This window comes from Bactrocera tryoni, unplaced genomic scaffold (assembly GCF_016617805.1).
Source record: "Bactrocera tryoni isolate S06 unplaced genomic scaffold, CSIRO_BtryS06_freeze2 scaffold_847, whole genome shotgun sequence".
In the NCBI taxonomy this organism is placed as follows: Eukaryota; Metazoa; Arthropoda; class Insecta; order Diptera; family Tephritidae; genus Bactrocera; species Bactrocera tryoni.
In genome coordinates, this window is record NW_024396499.1 from 144,937 (window position 1) to 167,159 (window position 22,223).

General features: G+C 39.1%; 2 protein-coding genes across 2 annotated transcripts; both read right to left on the reverse strand.

Moving 5' to 3' along the window:
• Positions 1-7,374: 7,374 nt before the first annotated feature.
• LOC120781994 (protein toll-like) lies at positions 7,375-21,243 on the reverse strand. Its single transcript, XM_040114160.1, has 2 exons — positions 21,069-21,243; positions 7,375-10,131 (listed from the first exon to the last, which is right to left on the reverse strand). The coding sequence occupies exon 2, from the start codon at positions 10,120-10,122 to the stop codon at positions 7,480-7,482; it is 2,643 nt and encodes an 880-aa protein (XP_039970094.1). The 5' UTR covers positions 10,123-10,131; positions 21,069-21,243; the 3' UTR covers positions 7,375-7,479.
• Positions 14,280-16,626, reverse strand: LOC120781995 (protein toll-like). Its single transcript, XM_040114161.1, has one exon. It carries the CDS (start codon positions 16,374-16,376, stop codon positions 14,358-14,360), a length of 2,019 nt encoding a protein of 672 aa, XP_039970095.1. The 5' UTR covers positions 16,377-16,626; the 3' UTR covers positions 14,280-14,357.
• Positions 21,244-22,223: the final 980 nt, after the last annotated feature.

Genomic DNA, 22,223 nt, shown 5'->3' on the forward strand with positions numbered 1-22,223 from the left:
TAGTTTAAGCATAACAAATACAAGTATATACAAAATGATGTTAGCGCGTTCAAGAAACGCGCAGATGTTAATGAGCAGCTGAATTGACAGTCATTAAAACATTTCCTTCGCATTTGGTGTATGGTGGCGTACATTGTGGCATTATTTTGTTGGCTGGAGCTGTATTTAATTTATAATCTCAAATAACTGCAAAGAAAGCCTACACATTATTTTAATAGTTTTTTTTTTGCATTATAGGTCAGTTTGCTTGCAATTTTTAAACTTATCTTGATGTATTATGATTTTTTCTCTAATCGAAATATTACTTACAATCACTTCGGAGTAAGAATTAAATTAGTCTTTTAATAGATATAGTTTTTTGAACTGCCCAGGTTACGTAAATGGTGATTTTTAGACATCCACCGCGGTTGGTCGGAATAAATTCCACCCGGAGGGCCCAATTTTCATGCACTTTTTGCAACAATTGAGGTCGTGTAGCAGCAATAAAGCGTTGAATATTATTTTTCAAGGCGTCGACTTCACATAACCACACAAAAAAATTTTTGAAGCGGTGTTAAATCTCACGATTTTGAAGGCCACGGCCGCACCACGTGGTTAATACGCTCACCAAAAGCTCCCTTCGATCAATCGAATACTTCATTGGTTATATGGCTTGTAGCGCCATCTTGTTAGAATCAAAGGTTGCCCACATCACCATCGTCCGGTCGTCATGTACGAAAAAGTCAATAATAATGACTTATAGCATTCCTCACTGATTGTTACATTATGGCCGACATCATTTTTGCAGAAGTATGGATCGATGATTCCCTCATATGCACATAGGGTACAGCAAACAGTGTTTTTCTTAAGATGTAATGGCATCTAGATAATGGCTTGTCAACTACCATCACTCCAAATACGCTAGTTTTGTTTATATACGTATCCACAATCAAAAGTGAGCCTCATCGTTAAACACAATTTTCTTGTGTAAATCGGTATTGGAGGCCAACTCGTTTTGTTCACTGAACGTTATTCCGAAGTAAGTCTGTTTATTATGAAATGGCAAGCGAAACTGAGTATAAAACAAGTTATATCTGTCAAAAAGACGAACTCCGAAAAAGATATTGCCTGATTGAAAACCACACGTCTGAAAACAACACCCATTATACCAAACATATACACAAGATATCCACTAATTTAAGGACAATCGTGATTTGGAAAGCTATTAATTCACGTCGATAGAACTAAAATGTTTATTTTTTTAGAAGTATTCATGTCTTCGGCCTGAGGACCTGTAGTGGGATCGGCTTTTCAACCTCAGATTAATCTCTTCGCTGTCTTCTTGCAACAAGTCATTTTTTTCTGTGACTTACGCAGGTATAATTGATGTTTCAATTATGTTGAATATTACACCTCTTCGGTCATGATTCCTTGGAAGGGAATACGTAACCAACTTTTGTCGCTTTTACCTCATATTGGCTTCAGACTCAACAATTACCACTTTTTACTCGCTAAATCTCCATGTTCGCGGTTTGTCGACTCATGGTCAGAGCATAACAAAGTTTACTGAGTTGTTTTAATGACAATCAGTCCAGAAATCTTAGTACGAAGTGTTTTTATTTTTTAGTTTGAATCTGCCTGTTTAGAGTCCCATAATTTGGCCATTATATTATGATAAAGCCTATGGTATGTTTAGCTATCCTCTACAATATATACTAAGGTTCTTCTAAGATTCCTCGGGATGCAAACCTAATGCGAGGTCCATTGATTCACCGATATAACGCAAGACATGGAGAGATGGAGCTCCAATTGCATCCCATTCCGATGTCAGTGTTTTTTTTTTTTTTTGTTTCGAAGGGGGAATCTTTCATAGATACCGTCAGTCCTGGACGGCATGCACGATTCATAATCCACGCTAAGGGTACACCTCTTTCGGGACCACGCCCAGGATGGATGATCATACCATGCTGAACTAACAGTACAGTACACTAACAGTACACGTACTAAACTCTAACTCCGACTGCATTTCACTGATCCTTCGGGACTGCCGTTAAGCATTTCTTCGCAGGACCAGGCTCAGCCAAAATTGGCTCTTCGTGGGCCGATGTCAGTGGGGCAAGAGTGTCATCTGCGGCTAGCTCGTCGTCTTTCCAGTTGCTAGCGATTCCACTTTTTCCAGTCCTACAAGCGAGTCTGATAATGAAGTAGCTCGACAGTGTAGTTAGCGTGCTCAGCGCTGATATCGCCGCTTATTTGTGAGAATTCCCACTTTGGTGGCAGTTCCTAGCTTTTGGCCATGAAGCTTTTCCACAGCAATATAAGTTAACCGTTGCCTTTCTTATTCTCTTCTCGAAGTTTGGCCTCTATGAGAGGCTACTTTCAAGAATAAGCCTTAAGTATTCCACTTTATCAACAGGTTGCAGACGAGAAACTCTTGAAGATGAGAGCGGCACTATCAACTATCTTGTCGTATTAAGTCTCATATAACTCATTTCTGGGTCTGAAGGAGTTGCTTTCTTGACTTTCTTTACTGGCGTAGACAACGCTGCGCGGTTATAGCCGAGTTAAAAACAGCGTACCAGTCGAATTGCTGGATCACGGAAATTCAAAGGTTCTTTATATCCAAGAGGATAACTGGATATTTAGATCAACTTCTGTATCTTATGAAGGTTGAGTGTCGAAAATCATAGTTCAAGGCCCATACAAAATCCTTGAACGTCCCAACTTGGTTTGCATAAGTTCAATACTGGCTTCGGTATATAAAATTCAGCCCCTCTAATCGGGTCTGCAGCGGTCCTGGTAATAATGTATGCATTAATATATGGTTGTATAAAAATGCAACACACATTGCGCTTACAATAAATACTCATCAAATTGAAATCAAAGAAATGCACACAAAATACAGTGGCACTCAGCAAGCCCATCGATTGGCGGAAAAAGACAGCAGCAAAAAGCTCTTAAGTAGAGAAAATCATTCACGATACTAAAGAGAAAAAATCAGAATTGATGATTATTGCTTTTTGACAGCGCAACAAAACCAGAAAACAAAAAATAAAAACAACAACTCAAATTGCCATGAAATATACTAAGAAACAGGCTGGCGAAACAGCTGGCCAGGCAGACAATTATGACTGCCCACACCATCGTGTGCGTGCCTACAATAAACGCGAAGGACAATGAAAACCTACAACCAGTCACACACACACATACATAGATGTGTTTCAGATCGTGTGCGTGGCTTTAGCGGCGACTATTTGAAGACGTTGGGCAACTCTGGCGACCTGTGCCTGCATAAAACTGCCAACAGCTGCGAACGTTAAATGTCCCAAAGCAGCGCAAAAGCAACAAATAATTACAACACATACGACTATATTGAATCTGTGTAATAATGTAACACGTATATGCGTATGTGTGTGGGTATTGCTGGCGGCAAACATTGTTAGGTCGGAGTATCAATAAAATACCATAGAAAAATATTTATGAACATGTTAGTGTAAGTGCAAAATAATAGCGTCAAGCACAAAGGACACGTATGGCAAGCGGCGCACAGGAAAAAAAAACAAAAATAAAAATTATATGCGTACATGTGACAATAATAAAACTAGCAAGATTTTAACGGTAAAGTATGGGTATTTCGTAGTAAAAGTAAGTAAAGGAAATCAGTATGCGACAATGTGGTGTATATATTTATATACATATATACTCGCATACATACCGTATGTACATATTGCTAAGTGAGCGCCAGTGAAAGTTCGAGAGCGTATGAGCGTGTGTGCCCGTATGCTGCGTAGTCATCAGCGCCAATGTCGCGTAGCAATTCGGCAATAATGCACTCGACACTTTTATTTCTTTTTTATTTGACTTCGAGGCAGTTCACTCGCCTAATGTGGCAGCGGTTTGGGGGAGGGCGGCAATGGCGAGCAATAAAAATTGTACAACAAAGCGACAAGTGTGAAACAGCGGTGCGGAAAACATAATGTCAGAAAGTAAAATGCTGAAGACTTTGGTAAAAAGGAAAGAATATGACACATTGAAATATTATATTATGAAACGAAATGGAATTCACTGATGAAAAGCTAAAGTATTAGAAATTTTGTTGAAAATATAATTTTAAATGTTATTGGGAACGAAATGGAATTTGAAACATCGAAAATGATATTATGAAACGAAATGGAATTCGCTGTAATAAAGTTAATTTATTTTGTTTAGTTGAACGTATAACATTTTCTTTAAATATAGTAAATTTTAATATTGCAAGGAACGAAATGGAACTGAAACGAAACTCAAGTGAAACAAAATCTGGTTAGTTTACTAATGACAAAACTTTCGAACTGGGAGGAACGAAATGGAATTGGAACATATCAAATGAAAATATTATTGAATATAATGCAAGAAAGAGCATGATTTCAGAATTGAAGATAATATGTCGTATTGTAAGTAATGAAATGGAACTCGACGCATTCAAAACAAAACTGAAGTGGTACCGGAACAGTTTTGAAACCAATTTGAGTCTTATCACTGTTAACTTAATGAAAACTTTTACAATACAAAGCAAATAAAATATATAAAATAATGAAATGCTTTGGAATTGGAACAAAATATTAATATGTAACTCCTTTGAGTTCAAATATATAAACATTATGATATATGAAAATTAAAAACAAATCAATTGAAATTAATAAATATGGATATTTTTTAACATTTTAGACACATTTTTTGGTAATTAGGAACGATTTGAAATTGGCACATGGAACAAAAACACTAATAAAATGCAATGTTTTTGGAAAAATTTACAGTTTTAAATAGCTCATAGCATAAAAGGAGTAATTAATTGTGAATTGAAAAAATGAGAATTGGAACGATTTGGAATATGAAACTTAAAAAATACTAAAGTTAAATTAATACATAAGGATATTTTTTAATATTTTATCATTTTTTTTTGTACTTAGGAACGATTTGAAATTGGAACATAGACCATGAAACTTAAAACCGAATAAAATTCAGTGTTTTAGAGAAAATTTACGGTTTTAAATAGTTTATGAGAAATGTAACATATTTGGATTGGAACACAAATGAAGTTTTTCTTTCAGTTTTTGGAAGAGCTGTGCTGAATTACCTGCGTAAAACTGACATATTTTTAATGCTACACATATAAAACATAGTTGGCTTTGCTTACATTTCAGAACAACTAACCACTCCCGCTCAATTATGACAATTTATGTAGCATACATGCAGGCGCACATGCGAATTATATACCAATATACAAGTGGTCTAGTAACTACAATGTTCTCTACTTGTTTGCTGTCTTCCGCGCAACTGGCTCCTGTCAAGCTAACATTTTCCTCGTGCCTTTTGATTACTGTTTATGCCCGTGCTCGGTCGGCTCTGCTACTTGTACACTTGTGTTTGTGCGGCATTGGCATGCTCTGAGGCTGTCTATTACCGGCCTATTGCAGAAATCTATAAATTCGAGGATTTGGCGAACATTTTTATTTGTTAGCAATCAGCGTCGCTTACGCTCGCTGCGCCGTTACATGATATTTTCGGTTTTTTTCTTTCTCTTTTTTCGGTTCTTTATGGCAAACTAGCAGGAAGCGCAAATTGCCAAAAGTAAATATGATTGCCATAATTTCTAATAATTTCTATGATTATTATTGCTGCACCCACTCTTAGCAGGCGGCGTAACTTGAAAGGCATTTCAGGCCAATAGTTTGCAATTAGTATGATAGGTACACTAAAGTATGATCAAGCATAAATGGAATTTTATGTTTTGCTCGAGTAATGATTTGTGTTAACGGTACTTAATGCCATTTAATATTTTTATATGAATTTATGCTTTTCAAGAGAGTGAGTATTGGTCACAACTATAAAGGATTTGAGACTAAATCATCAGGGAACACGAGGAGAATGTAAGAGACTTCCGGACTAAAGAAGACTGAATATTAAATATTTTTTACGAAAAAAATATCGAGAATTCTCTGCCTTCAACTTTTCTATAATAGGAACGACGAAGCATTTTTCGTCAAATTAATATTATAAGCCACCTGACCAGCTCATTAAGAAGCAGTACGTAAAATCTCCTTACGCTGGCTCTTTCCTGTACACTGTTACTAACGACTGTCGTTTTGAGTTTGGGATTACCTTTGACTTGCGATCTGAAAAAACCTTGAATAGCGAAAGATCTGTGCATTCGCAATATATTTTGTACTGGCCTCTAAATACTATATGGTTGCCTAGGAAGTACTTACATGGAAATCAAACAGACAAAAAATCATCTCTTATTTTCGCTTAGGAGACCTATTTTGAAAATCTTTTCGTCATGTTAACGCCCAGAGCTGCCGATTTTCGAATATTTCTTAGTCCTAACGCATACGAAAAGCTCGTTTCTAAGTTTCCCTTATTATGACATTTTCTTTTAGACAGACCGGCTTGCAAAGGCCTTAATCAGATATACTTTGAAAAGCCCATTATCGAAGTACTCTCAGTCATTACCTCTTTTCTTCGCGGTACACACTCACAACCGTGACAGCTCTTCTTAAGAAAAATTCTCTTAGGCAAACCGCTTTGCAAAGACCATAATCTGAAGTCGCCTTTGGAGAAACCTTAGACATAACTTCAGTACCCGTTGAAAATCATAGGGTTTCTTCTTAAGAAAAATTGTTTCGAAGATCACTCAGAGACTTCAAAGTTCCATTTATTGTTATTCCTCCTTTCAGAAGAAAACCTTTTCGAAGATCGTTTAATCTAACCTTCAAACCGTACGAAGTTCCCTTTACTCACTTTAATTAAGGTTTACTGGCATTTCTTCTTAAAAAAATAGTTGTTCAGAAATTGCGTCGCCTTTTTGGAACACTCTTTTAACAAGAAGTCTTATTTAGGAAGTATTTTATTCTCTTGAATTCATTCAAAGTTCCTTCTAATATTACGTCTCTTTTTGAAAGGAAACCCTTTCCAAGATTGTTTAATCAAACCGTCTAATCATATGTAGTCCCCTTTTTTAAACTTAATTCCCGTCTCCTTTTTTGACTACTCTTTTGCGAAGTTTCGACAATCCTCTATGCTTTTCGTATAAACATTACTTAGCTTTGAATCATTTAGGGCTACAAACGAATAAGATATAATCAAGTAAACTTCTCTATCCTATTTTAGTACTAGCAGTTCAAACTCCAAATGTTTGTCAATCAAAATGGCTCTCTTAGCTAATGGTCGAAAAGATATGAATGAACCCAGACGGCTGCACTTAAGCTCTCCATACACTCCACGCGAGCAGCTATCTTACTCTACATATGAATTTGACACAAGATGCTGAGCATTATACAGCAGAAATAAGCACATACTCTTAAAATAATCAAGCTTACCGACAAAATTTACTCTTATTGAATGTGGACTCAGAAATATATTCGCACTAGAAAAGAATTTATTTCATTTATTTATATACATATATATAGCAACTATCAAATCTACTTGAATGTAAACCTTTTCTTTTGATTATTATAATTATTATCGTAAAATTAGCTTATCTTGCCCAATGAAGTTAATAGGCTTCTGTCCTTCGTGCTGGTCGGATTTACTACCAATAGCGATTTTATGCGGCAATGCATAACGCAGCTTTTGCCAAAAACGCGAATCGTTAAAGTCCAGATACGTGTTCATTTTCAAATAGGCCTGCAGCTCCTTATCCAATTGCGTTACATTCGTAAGCTCACCATATTTTATGATAATTATGCGCGCGCGTCGCTCATTTAAAGCGCTCTGATGCGCCATGCGAAACTCCATGCGCGCCCAATCCGATGCGATGAAATCATCTGACATCACAATGATTGTACGACGCGACTGCTCCACCGATTCAATAATCTGCTCGGGTATATAAGCGCCAGCTAACCAGTTGCGTTCGTGTGTGCAAATGCGATATGGTGGATCGCCCTGCTCAAGCTGCGGCAGCAATATATGATTGACATAGTGTTGTTGTTGATGCGAGTATGATATAAAAGCATCAAAAGTTTTATCACTATCCAGTGTCTCCACTGTAATACAACACTGACATATGTGATGCGCATATAGCCAAATCTTTATTTGTAATTTGTGTTTATAGTAAAGCGCAAAGGCGCTAATGAGCATAGTGATAACAATCGTAAGCACTAATGCTAACTGAAAAATCTTGGCACGCGACTTGTTGACGTGGCAAATATCGGTAAAAATGACATCTGTAAGTGTAACATTTGGTAGGTTGGCGCAAAGCGCTGCGTCGGCGTCGAGTATGCGCTTTCGTTGCGCGCGCACGACGCGCAAGAGCAGCTCAGCGCCACAATCGCAAATCCACGGATTGCCTGAAATATACAGTTCTTCTAAGGTTTCACTTGCTTCTACATATCTTAGTAAAAAATAATTGCTTAAGCGCTCTAGTTTATTAGCGCGCACATCCAGTACCGTCAAGTTAGGCGGCAGCCGCTTTGAATGTATGCTGGTCAGCTTATTATAAGCGGCATACAAGCGCGTTACTTGTGCGTAGCCAAAACTTGTGTTCAACGGCAGTTCATATAATGTATTATTGTTGATGTTTAACGTTGTACTACTGCGGCTCACCTGTTCAGGGCGCGGTATGCTTGGTAACTGCGAAAGTTGCGCTTTAGTACAATTAACTAAGAGCGCGCTAGTATCATAACTACAAGCGCACTTTTCAGGACATGAAGCAGGTGACCAATTGCAGAGCGCGCTGCTATTAAGCGCATTTAGCGCACGTGTGGACAAGTATTCCGGAAATGTGCAGCGCCAATCACTAGTATCAAATTGATAACCGTTATTTATTAACCAAGCCAACTGGCAATCACAATGTAACGGATTATTGGCGAGAAGCCATTTCCGCCAGCAGCGCACCATATTTACACCTGGATGCTTCAAAAACGTTACATGCTTGATGTTGTTATGCGAGAGATCGTAAGTGTAGTAGCAATCTTTAATGTATTTAAACCAATCGAAGCTGAGCATGCTGATGTTATTGTGACTTAAATTAACATGTAAGTTTAAAGCGGAATAGTAGCTAAAACGCGTGTGAATCGGACGCGTTAAAATCGTTTTATTTTCATACAAACCCGTGCCGCGCAGCCCGCTCAATTGATTGTAGCTCAAATCGAATTCGCGCAAATTGAAAAAGTTCACAGAATGTTCTATAACATTATTGGGCATGCTGAATTCATTGTGTGCCAACAGTAATACCTCCAAGTTCTCTTGCCTCTTAAAAAAGTTGTGCGGCAGCGATTTGAGTTTATTGTAACTCAAATCTAACGACTTCAATTTATATTGCGCCGATAACAAATCAGCGGGTAGCCTCGCCAGCGCATTCAGTGATAAGTTTAAATGCTCTAAACTGTATACTGGCTTAAAAATATCTGCAGCAAGCGTGCGCAAGCGATTATCATCCAAGCGCAATATTTTCAGTTTTTTTAAATCGCGGAAATGCGCCGCTGTCAATTGTGGCCTTGCGCCGCTGATGTCCAAGCGCAGCGTCTCTAACGTGTCTAATGTATGCAGCAAGTCGCCGGGAATTATATTGGCGCCACCTGTGCAATCAGCTGTCAAGTCCAATTCCTTAAGTTGATCCAAATCGAGTAATAGCTGCGCGATTAGTTCACCACTGCTAGCATTTTCGCTTATATGGTTCAGTTCCCATAAATTGTGCGAATTTTGAAAATAAATATCTTCTCCTCCGTTAGCAGCACTAAGTTTATCGTGCACTACTGTGCCGTAATAGCTTAGTTTCTTCTGTCGCAGCGCTTCTGGCGTTTGCAGACAATTTTCCATTGAAAACTCGGATTCTTTAAGATAACTTTTAATCACTGGTACAATTATGCGTGGCACGAACAGGTGGTTGTATTTTGTGCGTGTTTTTAATGTACAGTGATTTGAAGGTGCTGCATATTCTATGCGACGTACGCCTATAAATTGTGGACCACTAGCGTTACAATCCTTCAGCTGACACGTCACAGCAGTTGCAGTGCACGCACACCCTCCAATATCGCAATATGTATTGGGATTTCTTCCATTTATGGTTTTCGAGTTGGCTGCTTTTGTAAGTGGTTGCGTTTGTTGAAAAAAGAGCAGCGCTATATAAAAAATGACAGTACGTTTATGAACGCCGAGCATCATGGCTTCTGCCTAAAAAACAGTTAAAGGAAACACGATTAGAATGCATCATAAATACATAAATTGCTGCAGGACATAAGAACAGGTCAATTTAAAAGTCACTGGCTGGACACATAAATCCATATAATGTTTAGTTAGCCCTAAGCTCCTCCAAAAGGATCATAATTTGTGATTTATATCATTTTGAGTGAAACTTTTTATTGTTATTGTGATTGATAAAAAGGAGTTTCGCGTGTTGATAAATTATTGGTTACTGAAACTCTAGCTAAACTCCATTTCTTACTCGGTTGCTATTGCCACTAAACAATCCTAGATTTAGCGATGACAACTACCTATAATTGAAGTCTTGACTATGTATAGCTTAGTTTTCAACAATCTAAGAAGATTTTTCAAGTATTATTTATGCTCACCTGATAATTTATAAAAATGTCAATAAATTTATATTAAATCCTGAAATTTCACTACAAAATCCACTTATTGGTAAGCGACAATTGTGTCGCTTATCAACCCCATGTTTAGCGTAGACACATACCATGCGCGGAAAAGTTTATATTGTTTTTAATATTAAGATTTAGGCTACTTTTGTTTATTAAACCTAGTTAAAAATTGGTAAAAAAAAAGGTATATCTCGCTTTGAGAGCTTTCAATCGGCTTTGGAGCTTAAAAAAATCACCGAATATAGCGACCCTCCAATTCTTCAATACCAGTTGTGTGTAGTACGATTTGTTCTTTGCTGCAAAATATACCCCAGTAACGCGTTCACCTCTTTATTCGACGAAAAACTTTTCCCAGCGAGCATTTATTGAGTTCTGGAATCAGATAATAGTCAATGGGGATCAGGTCTGGAGGATACGGCGGATGGAGAAGCAATTCGAAGTCCAAGTCATGGCCTTTTGCCATCGTTTTAATTGACTTGTGACACAGTGCATTGCTTCGGTGAAACCGCACTTTCTTTTTTTTTTGCAAATGCGGCTGTTTTTCCACGATTTCGTTTTTCACCGCCGTGTTTGTATAGTTCCAATAATCCATCGGTCCCGCCGTTGTGTCGTTCTTCAGACGGGTAATTGCTATACGAACTTCTTTATGGTCCTCCAATGGAACGTCTGTTCCATCGCCAGCGATTGGAGAATCGTGTTCGCCTTCTCCTGGCGTTATGCTTTAACTGCCATTCAGCAGGGGAAGTGTTCCCTCCATAATTTTAGTATGCTCTGAGCATCGGTTACCAGATCACCTCAGGTGGTGCTACACGAGTATGCTCCGGTTTTGAAACCTTCCGTTTGTCCTCGCATCTTTTCGAACATTACCCCTGTCAGACAGCTAGTCTAGCTCTTCGTACTCACGCATTTCGGCCTCTCTTATTTTTCTGCCTGCAAATGCATCTCACTTCCCTCTTCAACTCTCGGTATCTATCGCATCCTGCGCGTGTTGCGGTCGATCGTAACGTTGCAATGTAAGCAGTCTGTTTTCTCTCTGCTGCGACACGGCACTCCTGATTTACCAGTTGTTCTTTTACCTTTTCCGAAAATCAATGGTTCGGCTGTCTGTTTTGATTGCAGCTTCTCGATATCGAACCTCCCTTGTGTCTGTTAACGTGCGTTTTTTGCTGCAAAGAGGCGGGTGTGTATGTAGGCTGCAACAAGATAGTGGTCTGAGTCAATGTTAGGATCTCGGAGCGTACGCACGTCTAAAAAATACGTCTATCACACCAAGATCGGTCTGATTGGTGGCTTTTCGATCCGAAGACAGCTAGATAGCTTGATACACCCAATTTCCTATTAGGAATTGTTTATAAAAAGAACATATTTTTCTAAAAACATTCTCAAATCTTAAACATCTTAGTTTGATATTTATGACGCTCTGCTTAACAAAATTTTATAAGATAAATTTATTGCCGCCTATTAAATGCTGCCATTTTTATTAAAAACTTTACCCTGCCACACCCATGCATCCAATTTATGCCTCCCCCGGTGATTTGGGTAAAAAAGGTCAATTCAATCATCTTGAAAATTGATAACATGCCATTTACAAACGACATTCGACATCGAACTGTGCGGCTAGCGCCGAATAAAAATGATAACAAATGATATGATAATGAAACGCACGCACACCAGAGCACAGCGCAGGCAAGCCGCAAATAGATAGCAACAAATTGGGGCATGAAAAATGCGCAAACAAAGCAAAAAAGTGAAATAATAAATACAAAAAAATAAGCAAAAAACAGAATTGGCCATAGCAAATGAATAGCGGCCGGCAGCAAGTACCGTTAGCAAAGTGTAAGCGCAAAGGAACAGCATATTCAAAATTTGTAGCACGTGCAACATTATTGAATACAAGCGATTGACCACAGCAATTGAATATGCGAGTACGAGCGCGTCGCTGCCTGAAAGTAGACCTTAGCGAAGGCAAGTTGTTTGTATGCGTGTATGTATGAGTGAATTTGAGCGCACGCTACTGCTGCGCGCCATGCCGCCAGTGGGCAGCTGTTCGTGCGGCGCATTGTTCTCTCCCCACTTCCCATTTTTGTGGGTTGCTGTACACCCTTCAATTCATTTCCTTTGATTTTTTGTTTCCACAATTTTTCAATGGCCATTTTTTATCGCTTCTCCTTGGCAAATCAGCCAAACGCAGACAATTGATTTGTACGCACTGGGCTGCTGCATGTTTACTAGGTGTGCCACAATTGTTGGGTCATCATGCTAGCAGTTGGCTGCTGTAACCTCACGCGCTGCACTCCACTCCACTTTGTGGTCATTGTGCTCAGCGTCTGGTTTTGTATGCTTTCATTGGCCGCCTCCGCTACTTTTTCTTTGTTTGCTGTCCGCTTTTTGTGGTTTTCTATTGTTATTGTTGTTATCATTTTACGGAAATTGATGCTGGGAAAACAACAGGACGCAAGTTAAGTGATTTGATACGTGATGTTTGTGGGCGCACGGTAACTAACAGGGTGGCGGTTATGGGCGAGAAGAGCTAAGCTGGTTGTTAAAGTTGGTTATATAAAGCTATATTTGTACTTCAGGGTGTAGCTTCAAAAAACTTTTTGATATTTTCAGTTTGAGGACTTGAAACTAGAGGAGGTCAAAAAAATGTGAGTTAAGTTTGATTTGATCTTGAATATGTACTAACCGATATAATCTCTATAAGGTCAAACACAAATGCGAAGACTCATAATTTATGTTAGATCTGGGCTAAGGAAAGTATGAATCGATATTAATATTTTTTCCCTCCAATTTTACCGTGTCTTGGCACTATCCGAAACGTTATTGAAAGTGTAGAAGCTGCACAGCGTAGATGTCCCAAATTTAAGCGAATAGCTCTGTCGCCGACTTTAGACGTTTGACACGCCTTCAATAGCGCGAGCGCTTTAGAAAAAAATTTCAGTATTCCGATTACCTCAATGATGTGGTGCAGAGCTATCTTAGTAACAGAAAACTGCTGTACCAGACCAAAGAGGGATCACGACAAAAAGAAGTTACGTCTGAAGCAGCACAAGGTCCATTTTCCGTCCAGAACTGTGGAACGTTAGTTATGACGGAATACTAAAACTTGAAATTCCCGACGAATCATATTTAATCGGCTACGCGGACAACAAAGCAGCAGTAATCACAGCCTGCGAAACAGAGGAAGCCCGATGAAAGCTGAATCATGATACGGACACAAACATTGGCTTGACATAATCTCCACAAAAAGCTGTGCATTATCTAGGCGAAAGACTGGACCCCAGACTAACCTTCTGGGTACAAATCCAGCACGCAGTAGGAAAGGCAACGAAAATTACATCCTATCTTAGCAGACTGATGACTAACATAAGATGTCTTACACAAGAAAAGAGAAAGCTCTTAATGGCAATAACCACCAGCGTCTTACAGCACGGAGCAGAGATCTGGCCAGATGTGCTAAAAAGAAAATCTGCCGTAAGGTATTGGCCAGAGTGACTTCTACACAACACAGCTGCTATCCGTTCACCGATATCTCATAAAGTAACTTCATAGAATGAGCAAAGTCAAAGAGTCGTCATGCCTAAACGTGGATCCACCGTGGGCGACGGTTCCTTAGAGGTTAAGTGGCACATACCGTTGCTGTGACGACAGCATTTTCCACGCGCTCACCCGCAAGGAAGAAAACAAAAAGCATGATCCTAAACTTGTATTCGAACTATAGTGACAACTATATATGTTTAATTTCGAAACACAAAATAGATACTATACTAAACTGATCTGTACAAACGTCCACATAGTATGCTATCCATCGTGGCCACGCAGCCGATTCAGCTCCACATCGCCAATGACATAAACTCTGTGACGTTCATTCAACTCAAGCATGTCGCCATCACGCAGCTCACCCTTGCGATGTGGCATAGCATAACGCAGCTTACGCCAAAACCATGGATGCTCCTCCCACTTCAAATATGTGTTCATATCTAAATAGGCGCGCAACTCCTTATCAATCATCGTGAGATCGGTAAGCTCGCCATACTTTATGATAATTAAGCGCGCGCGTCGTTCATTCAAAGCGCACTGATGCGCCGTCCGAAATTCCATGCGCGCCCAATCCGATGCGATAAAATGCTGCGAGAGCACAATGATTGTGCGCCGCGATTGAGCGACGGATTCAATAATTTGTTCGGGTATGTAAGCGCCGGCGAGCCAATTGCGTTCATGCGTACACACGCGAAATGGTGGCTCACCTTGCTCTAGACCAGGCAAGAGTATGTCATTAACAAACGACTCGTCTTGATGCGCATACGATATGAATGCATCGAATGTTTTTTCCTTATCCAAGTCATATTCGCGTATGCAACAGAGAAACATATCGTGCGCGTATAGCCACACATGTAGCTCCAAATTATATTTATAGTAAAGCGCTAATACACTAATTAACACAATAGCTGCTAGCGACATGCCGAAAAGTGACCACAACAACCGCAAACGCCGCGCTGATGCTGGCACACAAACTTCTGTGTAGCGCGCTTGCAGCAAGCTGGTATTTTGCAAATTCGCGCAAGCTAGAAGCGCCACATCGGGTATGCGCTTACGATGCGCGCGCACAGCGTTTAACAATTGCTCGACCTCACAGTCGCAAAGCCATGGATTCTCGGAGAGATAAAGCTGCTGTAAAGTGGCGCTTTCATTGAGGTAGTGCAAAATGAAACTGTTGCTTAAGCGCGCTAAACGATTATTCCGCACATCCAAGAGTTGCAAATGCGGCGGCAGGTGCGCGCTTTGTATATTTTCTAGGCGATTGTGTGCTGCATACAGGCGCGTCACATTAGCGTAACCGAAAGTCAAATTCGATGGCAATTCAAAAAAGCGGTTGTGCGTAATATCCAGCGTGCTCTGCGTCAAAGAAACCTGCGCTGGGCGTGGCAACTGTGTCAAGCTATTCAACAAGGCGTGTGTACAGTTGATGTGAAGTGCTTGCGCGTCATAGCGGCAGTTGCAAGCGCTAGGGCAAAATTTCGGCGTCCAGGCGCACATAGCGCGCTGCCCATGTAAATACATATAATTGCTGCCATCACGCCTAACACACTCCCAGTTAGTCGCCATCGAGAAATTCATGCTGTAGGTCCAAGCTAAGGCACAGTCACACTGCAGTGGATTGAACTGAAATAGCAACTTACGCGTACAGTCGCTGTGACTTTGTTCTGGATGACTTAGCGCGTAGATATGCTTTATTTGATTATTGGTGAAATCGAGCTCATAGGGACATTGCAACATAGCAGCGCTGATGCTATGTAAATGAAATGTTTCAACACGATTATGACTCAGGTTGATTACAGTCATATTGTATGGCGGCGCATATTGTTTGGTCGACAGCTGCGCTAAATATTGTTGAAAATAAGGCGGCGCGTCACTAATTTTTCTAATATTCTGGCGCGTGAGTAGTGTGCGGTTTGCATACTCATCAGCGCCCTCAATACGCGAAAAGTTATTGTAACTCAAGTTGAGCCGGTATAGAAAACGCAGCGGTTTGATCGCTGTAATAATATTTGTAGGTTTTGAAAGTTGATTGTCGTTCAAGTCAAGTTCCCATAAGTGCGGTGTCGTATCGAAGACACCAGGCGGTAGCGCCTGCAACATATTGCCGGCTAGACTAAGCTTTATCAGTTTACTTTGCGCGCGCAGCAGTCGGCTTGGCAGCGCCGCCAAATGGTTCAAGCACAAAGTCAATTCGTTTAACTCGGGTAAAGTGACAAAGAGTTCAGCTGACAACGTTTGCATATAATTGCCATCCAAATTAAGTTTGCGCAAATTCGGCATATCACGAAAATGCAAAGCTGTTAAATTGCGCAGCACCGTATTTGTAATGCCATCGAGATCGGTTTGTACAACGCGCACTAATAGCGCTTCCAGCGCGTATAGCCTGTGGAATATTTGCGTGGGTAGCGCCACTTCATCCGGTTTGCATAACAGTAACAATCTAAGCTCCTTCAAAGCGCCTTGTTTGTGAAAAAGTTCTGCAGGCAAACCATCTGCAGCGCTGCTGTTAATTGTCACGTCAAAGCGCAGGCGCTGCAAACCACTTGCTTGGTGTAAAAAGTGCGCAGGCACTGGCACAGCGCCATTGAATTTGATTGTACCTGTGTAGTTGATTTGCGCGCGCTTTAATATATCCGGTAGTATTGCGCAATTCACCAAATTAAATTTGACGTTGTGATGCCGAAAACTGTAAGCGAACTGCGATTCCTTTATTTCCTCAGCAGTTGTATTCGCCGCACAACTTATAGTGAGCCGCGCGTTGCCTGTCACATCCGCGCCGCTGTCGATGAGTATAGTAACACCTTTCATAACACATTTAAGCACTAAACCGCGGCATTGACAGCGCACGTCGTGGCAAGTGTGATAGATTTGTTGTTGTGCGCTTATAGTGGGTTCTATTGTTTTTGTTATTTGCGCCGTTGCACTTGCTGCTAGTGGCAGATTTGCCCGTGAGAACGTGCTGAATATTATGATAAGCGCAAGTTGTTGAAAAGCGAAGACGAGACCGCGGTATGTGTGGTACTTTGGTGCCTTCATTTTCAGAAAAATTTTTCCTGTTTTTTGTACCGTTATTTGAGTAGCGAATGCGCTTATAGAAGTTAAGATTTAGCTTAAAGCAACCTTTGCTATCTCTGCTTATTAACACTTGCAAATTTAAATACATGGCTTGATCGCGTTATTTAATTACATAGCGCCTATTGTGTACTTTACAGTTAAGTATTCGATTAGGAACTAAACATAAGTCTTGGCAGTCTAAACATAAAGCAGAGCACACATGGAATTTTTTAACTTTTGCTAATATAAAGCACGCTTTTTTCCGTTGACTGATCGAAAATGTTGTCATAAAAGCATATAAGAGCTATACAGGGTGCTACACTGGAACTTTTTATTATATATATATACTTTATTCCTTTAAGAGACCGACGCTATATCGCCTTGCCTTACTACTTGGTTTCCATGCCTTTAAAGACTCTAATATACAAAATTAGATATTTGGGTTCATATGAATTCATTAAGAGTAGACGCTGTTCTCATACGAAGCCTATAAAGTCCACACCCATGAACTCTGCACTCATTCCAGTTTTTTGAAAAGTTTAAACAATGCCGAAGAATGTTTATTTTTAGTGTAAAGGACCAATTCTCATTCCAAGCCACCATAATTCTGTATCTAAAAACCTTAAAGCCAAAAACAGAGATTGCTGGAATTTAGCCTTGAGGAATATGCCTAATTACTACAAGCGAAAGTGTTTTCATTAAGGTGATTCATTATTCGTGTTTAAGAACATTTTCTTAAAGTATGGCATGTTACTAGAAATCAGTAATAATATAATGAATGCTGACACCTAATATTTGAGAATTAGGTGAAAGTTAGATTTTAGCGCAGAGGCAGAACAGTTAAATATCGGCTCTTTAAGTAGCGAAACCCGCCTGAAGATGTACCAAAATATCTCAATCATCGACTACATACCCTGAGGGTTGAACTGATGGAAGATTTTCTTCAATCGCCACGAAAACTAAAGATCTGAACCCAGAATGTTTAAACTTATTTTTTCGAGAGCTGCACAATGCAGAAAACTGTGTCGAAATGATTTCACACCGCTTTGTTCCAGAGAACTTCGACAACTGCAGTATAGCAAATGAATGCTCATTGAACTGTGTTTGTTTAGCAGTCCTGCAACTACAAGTAAAACAAGATGAACCTTATTGACGACAAGTAGAGAATCAATGGTCATCTTGTGATATACTTAAGGTCACAAGGCTGAAGCGAAGGTTTGGTTACAAGGTAAATTTTCCTTTGGAAATTTAAAGGTATGTTTAAAAGGTACCTGAGAAGGAATCTAATATTTTTTACGAAAAAAATATTTGCATGAAAGCTCGAATATGACTCGATTGCAAAATCAAATATAATGTGCTGATGCTTTTCTTTGCCGATGGCAAAAATGATGGACGCACAGAAGCGAAGCGTAAAATCATGGGTACAACAGAAATATGGGGATACTAATTTCTATCTCACACAGTTACGAATATGGACACGTTGACGAACCAAATTGCTACTCCTGCAGCAGCAGCGAAAAAGTATGCTGAAAGTATGAAAAAGAGAGATTTGAAGTAGACAACCTAATAAACGATCTAGTGACGCCGGAAAATATCATGCTTTACATGATCTCATCGAAGGCGGTCTAGGACAGAGTGAGAGCGTCGGCAGCTATAGCGAAGCAAGAGAGAAGGAGGAAAGAGTTGCATGCAGCGAAAACAGCAAGATTAACCGGACTTAGGACGAAAATGCGTGAATGAAGAGCCGAATGACTAAGCTTGGCCTCATTATGTAATGCCTAACGGCAGTCCCGTTGGCCGAATACAAGTACTGACGACGGAGTTCAGGGCTTAAGATGTAGGTGTACTGTGCCGTAAGTCCTATTTGGACGTTTTCAAAAAGAGGTGCGTCTTTAGCGGCCAATACGAATCATACATATCGTGCGATATCTTTAAAGATTCCCCCTCCGAGAACAAAAATCTAGAGAGATCTTAAAACACAAACATTTTATGACTACGAGCGAATGTGTCGCACGACTTGACCGAAGAGTGAAACTTTAGAGCGTTATTGACGCTCGATTTCTGTACAGTTCATTTTAATTGATACAAGTGAGTGTCGAAATATTGACATGTTATACTGCATCCAATTATCGACATGTTTAATGAGTTATTGACATCTTCGCAATTCCCTGAAATACATTTTTTTATAGAGCTCAGCGATTAAGAACTAATGAATAATCCTATTAATTCAGTAAAAATATATGTCGGTAAATATATAAATCTCTCTGTTATATGTATAGTCTTTCGATATTACATTTGCGTCAGCAGCCAACTTCAAGCTTTAATGCGCTGTCAAAATTTAAAAACCAAATGACGCAAACGTTTCGTCTTGTTATTCTGGCATGAGTCAGAAAGATTGTATGAAGAATTGGGGTTTTACATCTCTTAATTAAAGCTATGTGAGCCAGCACTAGCTGAGTATCTCTGCCAAAGAACTGAAAATATACTAAGTAGACTGAGTTGAAAGAGAATGAGAGCTTTTTTTCTATATGCAAGGCAGCAAAATCCACAATACTAGTATTTATGAATAATAAAGTAGACAGTTTGAGTTTTTTTGGAATCAATTTCCAAAACTATTTTTTAGTAATTTCAGTTTGCAGAAAGTCTTCTACTTCATATTAGTTTCTATGCAGGTGATTAGCCTTTTAATCTTCTCGGCAGAGAAATGTACGGTTTTGCGTAAGTTGGTACTTGACAGAGTTGAATTATATGTTTGTGATAAGTGACTCAATGTGTCCTTCAAAATAATGAAGTATGGAAACTTAATCTCTTATTCAAAAATCAAAATAGAACCCAGGTTCACCTTTCGTACGGATAACTCTAAGGCGCTGCTTCTAGTATCGTTCCTTGCCTATCGAGGGAACTCATGAAAAAGAAATAAATTCGAATATTGTACATGTGGTTATAGAATTTCAACTCGGTAGCTTTGCATACGCTTAAAAGTTTGGTTGGCTTGGAATATTAGCGATAGCCTGAAAACTAAAAACTAAAACTTATCGATTCAAGCGAGGGTAGATCCCACCATATAAACACCTTTACCGACTCCCTCTCAGTGAATGGCGTACTTGAAGTCAAACTTCCACCCACTGCAGACGACGAGCTCGATTTGGCGCAATAATCGAGAGTGACTCTTGCCTAGCTTCGTTCTGGATAAGGCAATAGGTTAAACTCCTACTACCCAGAATTGACCCGGACATATCAAACATATCTCCAGCGTGCAACAAATCTCCGCATGAGACTAACCACCTCTTTGCATGCCCAGCTAACTCTACACATCTGACACCCCTCTCCATATGGTTTGACTTCGCCCAAACAACACATTTTCTGGGTCTACCATTGTATGACCTCGGTGACAACTTTTTTGAATCTTACCATCCCAACGGGGACTAGATAACCGTTACAAGAACAATCGCCTGAAAGCTCACCCAAGACTTTCGAGTCTATGTAATCAAAGCGGATGCCAATCGCTGTGGCGCTAAAACCACTCAAATCGACGAGATTCTTCAAAACTAGTTTTGTGGAATATTTTTTGCTGGCACGTAACAATAACAGCGCCAAAAGGGAATATCAACAATTCTAACAAAGGTTTCTTTGACATTAACACTCTAGAGACTGATCGATACGATTTGATGAATCGAAAGATTGTTTCACAATCACTCATAGCACTCACAGCTGAGGTGACGATACAGTTTTTTACGGCTCTACATGAGTTCGAGTTAAGACACAAGCGTATTCTTTTAGGTTCCATTTCACAAAATTTTCAATAATTCTTTGAGCCAAATTGTTTTTTAATTTACACACTTTTTGGAACACACAAATTTATTACAAACAAGAAACACTCAACGATTCTTTATGTATTTATTTATTTTGCCAACTTACATATATATAATTATTCGATAGTTTGAGCGGTCTTATGACCGCTTACACTTAGTACTCTCTACAATTGCACAATAGAACACACTGACTATGACTGTGGGCGCTGTTCGATATGAAATTTCATTTACCGCAATGTCGTGCGATGATTAAAGATTGTATAACAATACTAGAAGTGCACCAAATGCTCGAGCTGATTTCAGGAGAAAATTAAGATAAGACTTTCACGAGAGTAGCCACACTTCTGCGAATGCATGCATGCATATTGTATAACAAACATTATCGGAAATGGTATTCCGGATATAGCAAACGGATTATGTTGTATGTTGGGTGTTTGAGGCACGTTCCTTACTTCATAATGTGGGGGTTTCAATATGTCAAATTCTATGACAGTAGTTGTCAAAGTGGAATATAAATTTCTATATAGATATAGATATAGATATAGATATAGATATAGATATAGATATAGATATAGATATAGATATAGATATAGATATAGATATTTTACTTAAAGAGATCTCTAATTCAGAATAATGGAGTTGCCATACATCTAGTTTACTTATAGATCACACTTTGCATCACATTTACATATTATAAGAGGTAGCAGAGTATCAGATTTTCAGAAGACCTTCCGAAAAAAATTTGGTTAGCCATCAACTTAGAAATTTTACAAAATAGAGTTACCACCCGGCGAAAAAAACTTAAGCTAACAAATTACTACAATAAATGCGAAGAGATTAAGTTGCAGTTTTTAAAATTTCTGAAAAGTAAATGATTTATATTATATGTGGACATGTTTTACCAACAGTGTTGCCACTCATCGAAAAATAAGCAAACTAAGAGAGAATATTTTATATGTAAATTTAAGTAGATAATTATATATACCAATCTGATGAAAATCTTCCAAAAAATAGTAGCTAGCAACGTAGAAATTATATAAAATAGAGTTGCCACCTCATTGAAAAAAACTTAACTTAAACAAACTCCCACAAAATATATGCGAAGATTTAGTTGCAGTTTTTTCTACTTTATTAGTATTAGTATTTAACTTAATAATATTAAAAGTGCGCATATTTTTGAATAGAGTTGCCAAATATAGAAAAATAAAGGAAGTATAATATAAAAAGTGCACTAAGCAAGCAACATTTAAAATATCTTCCG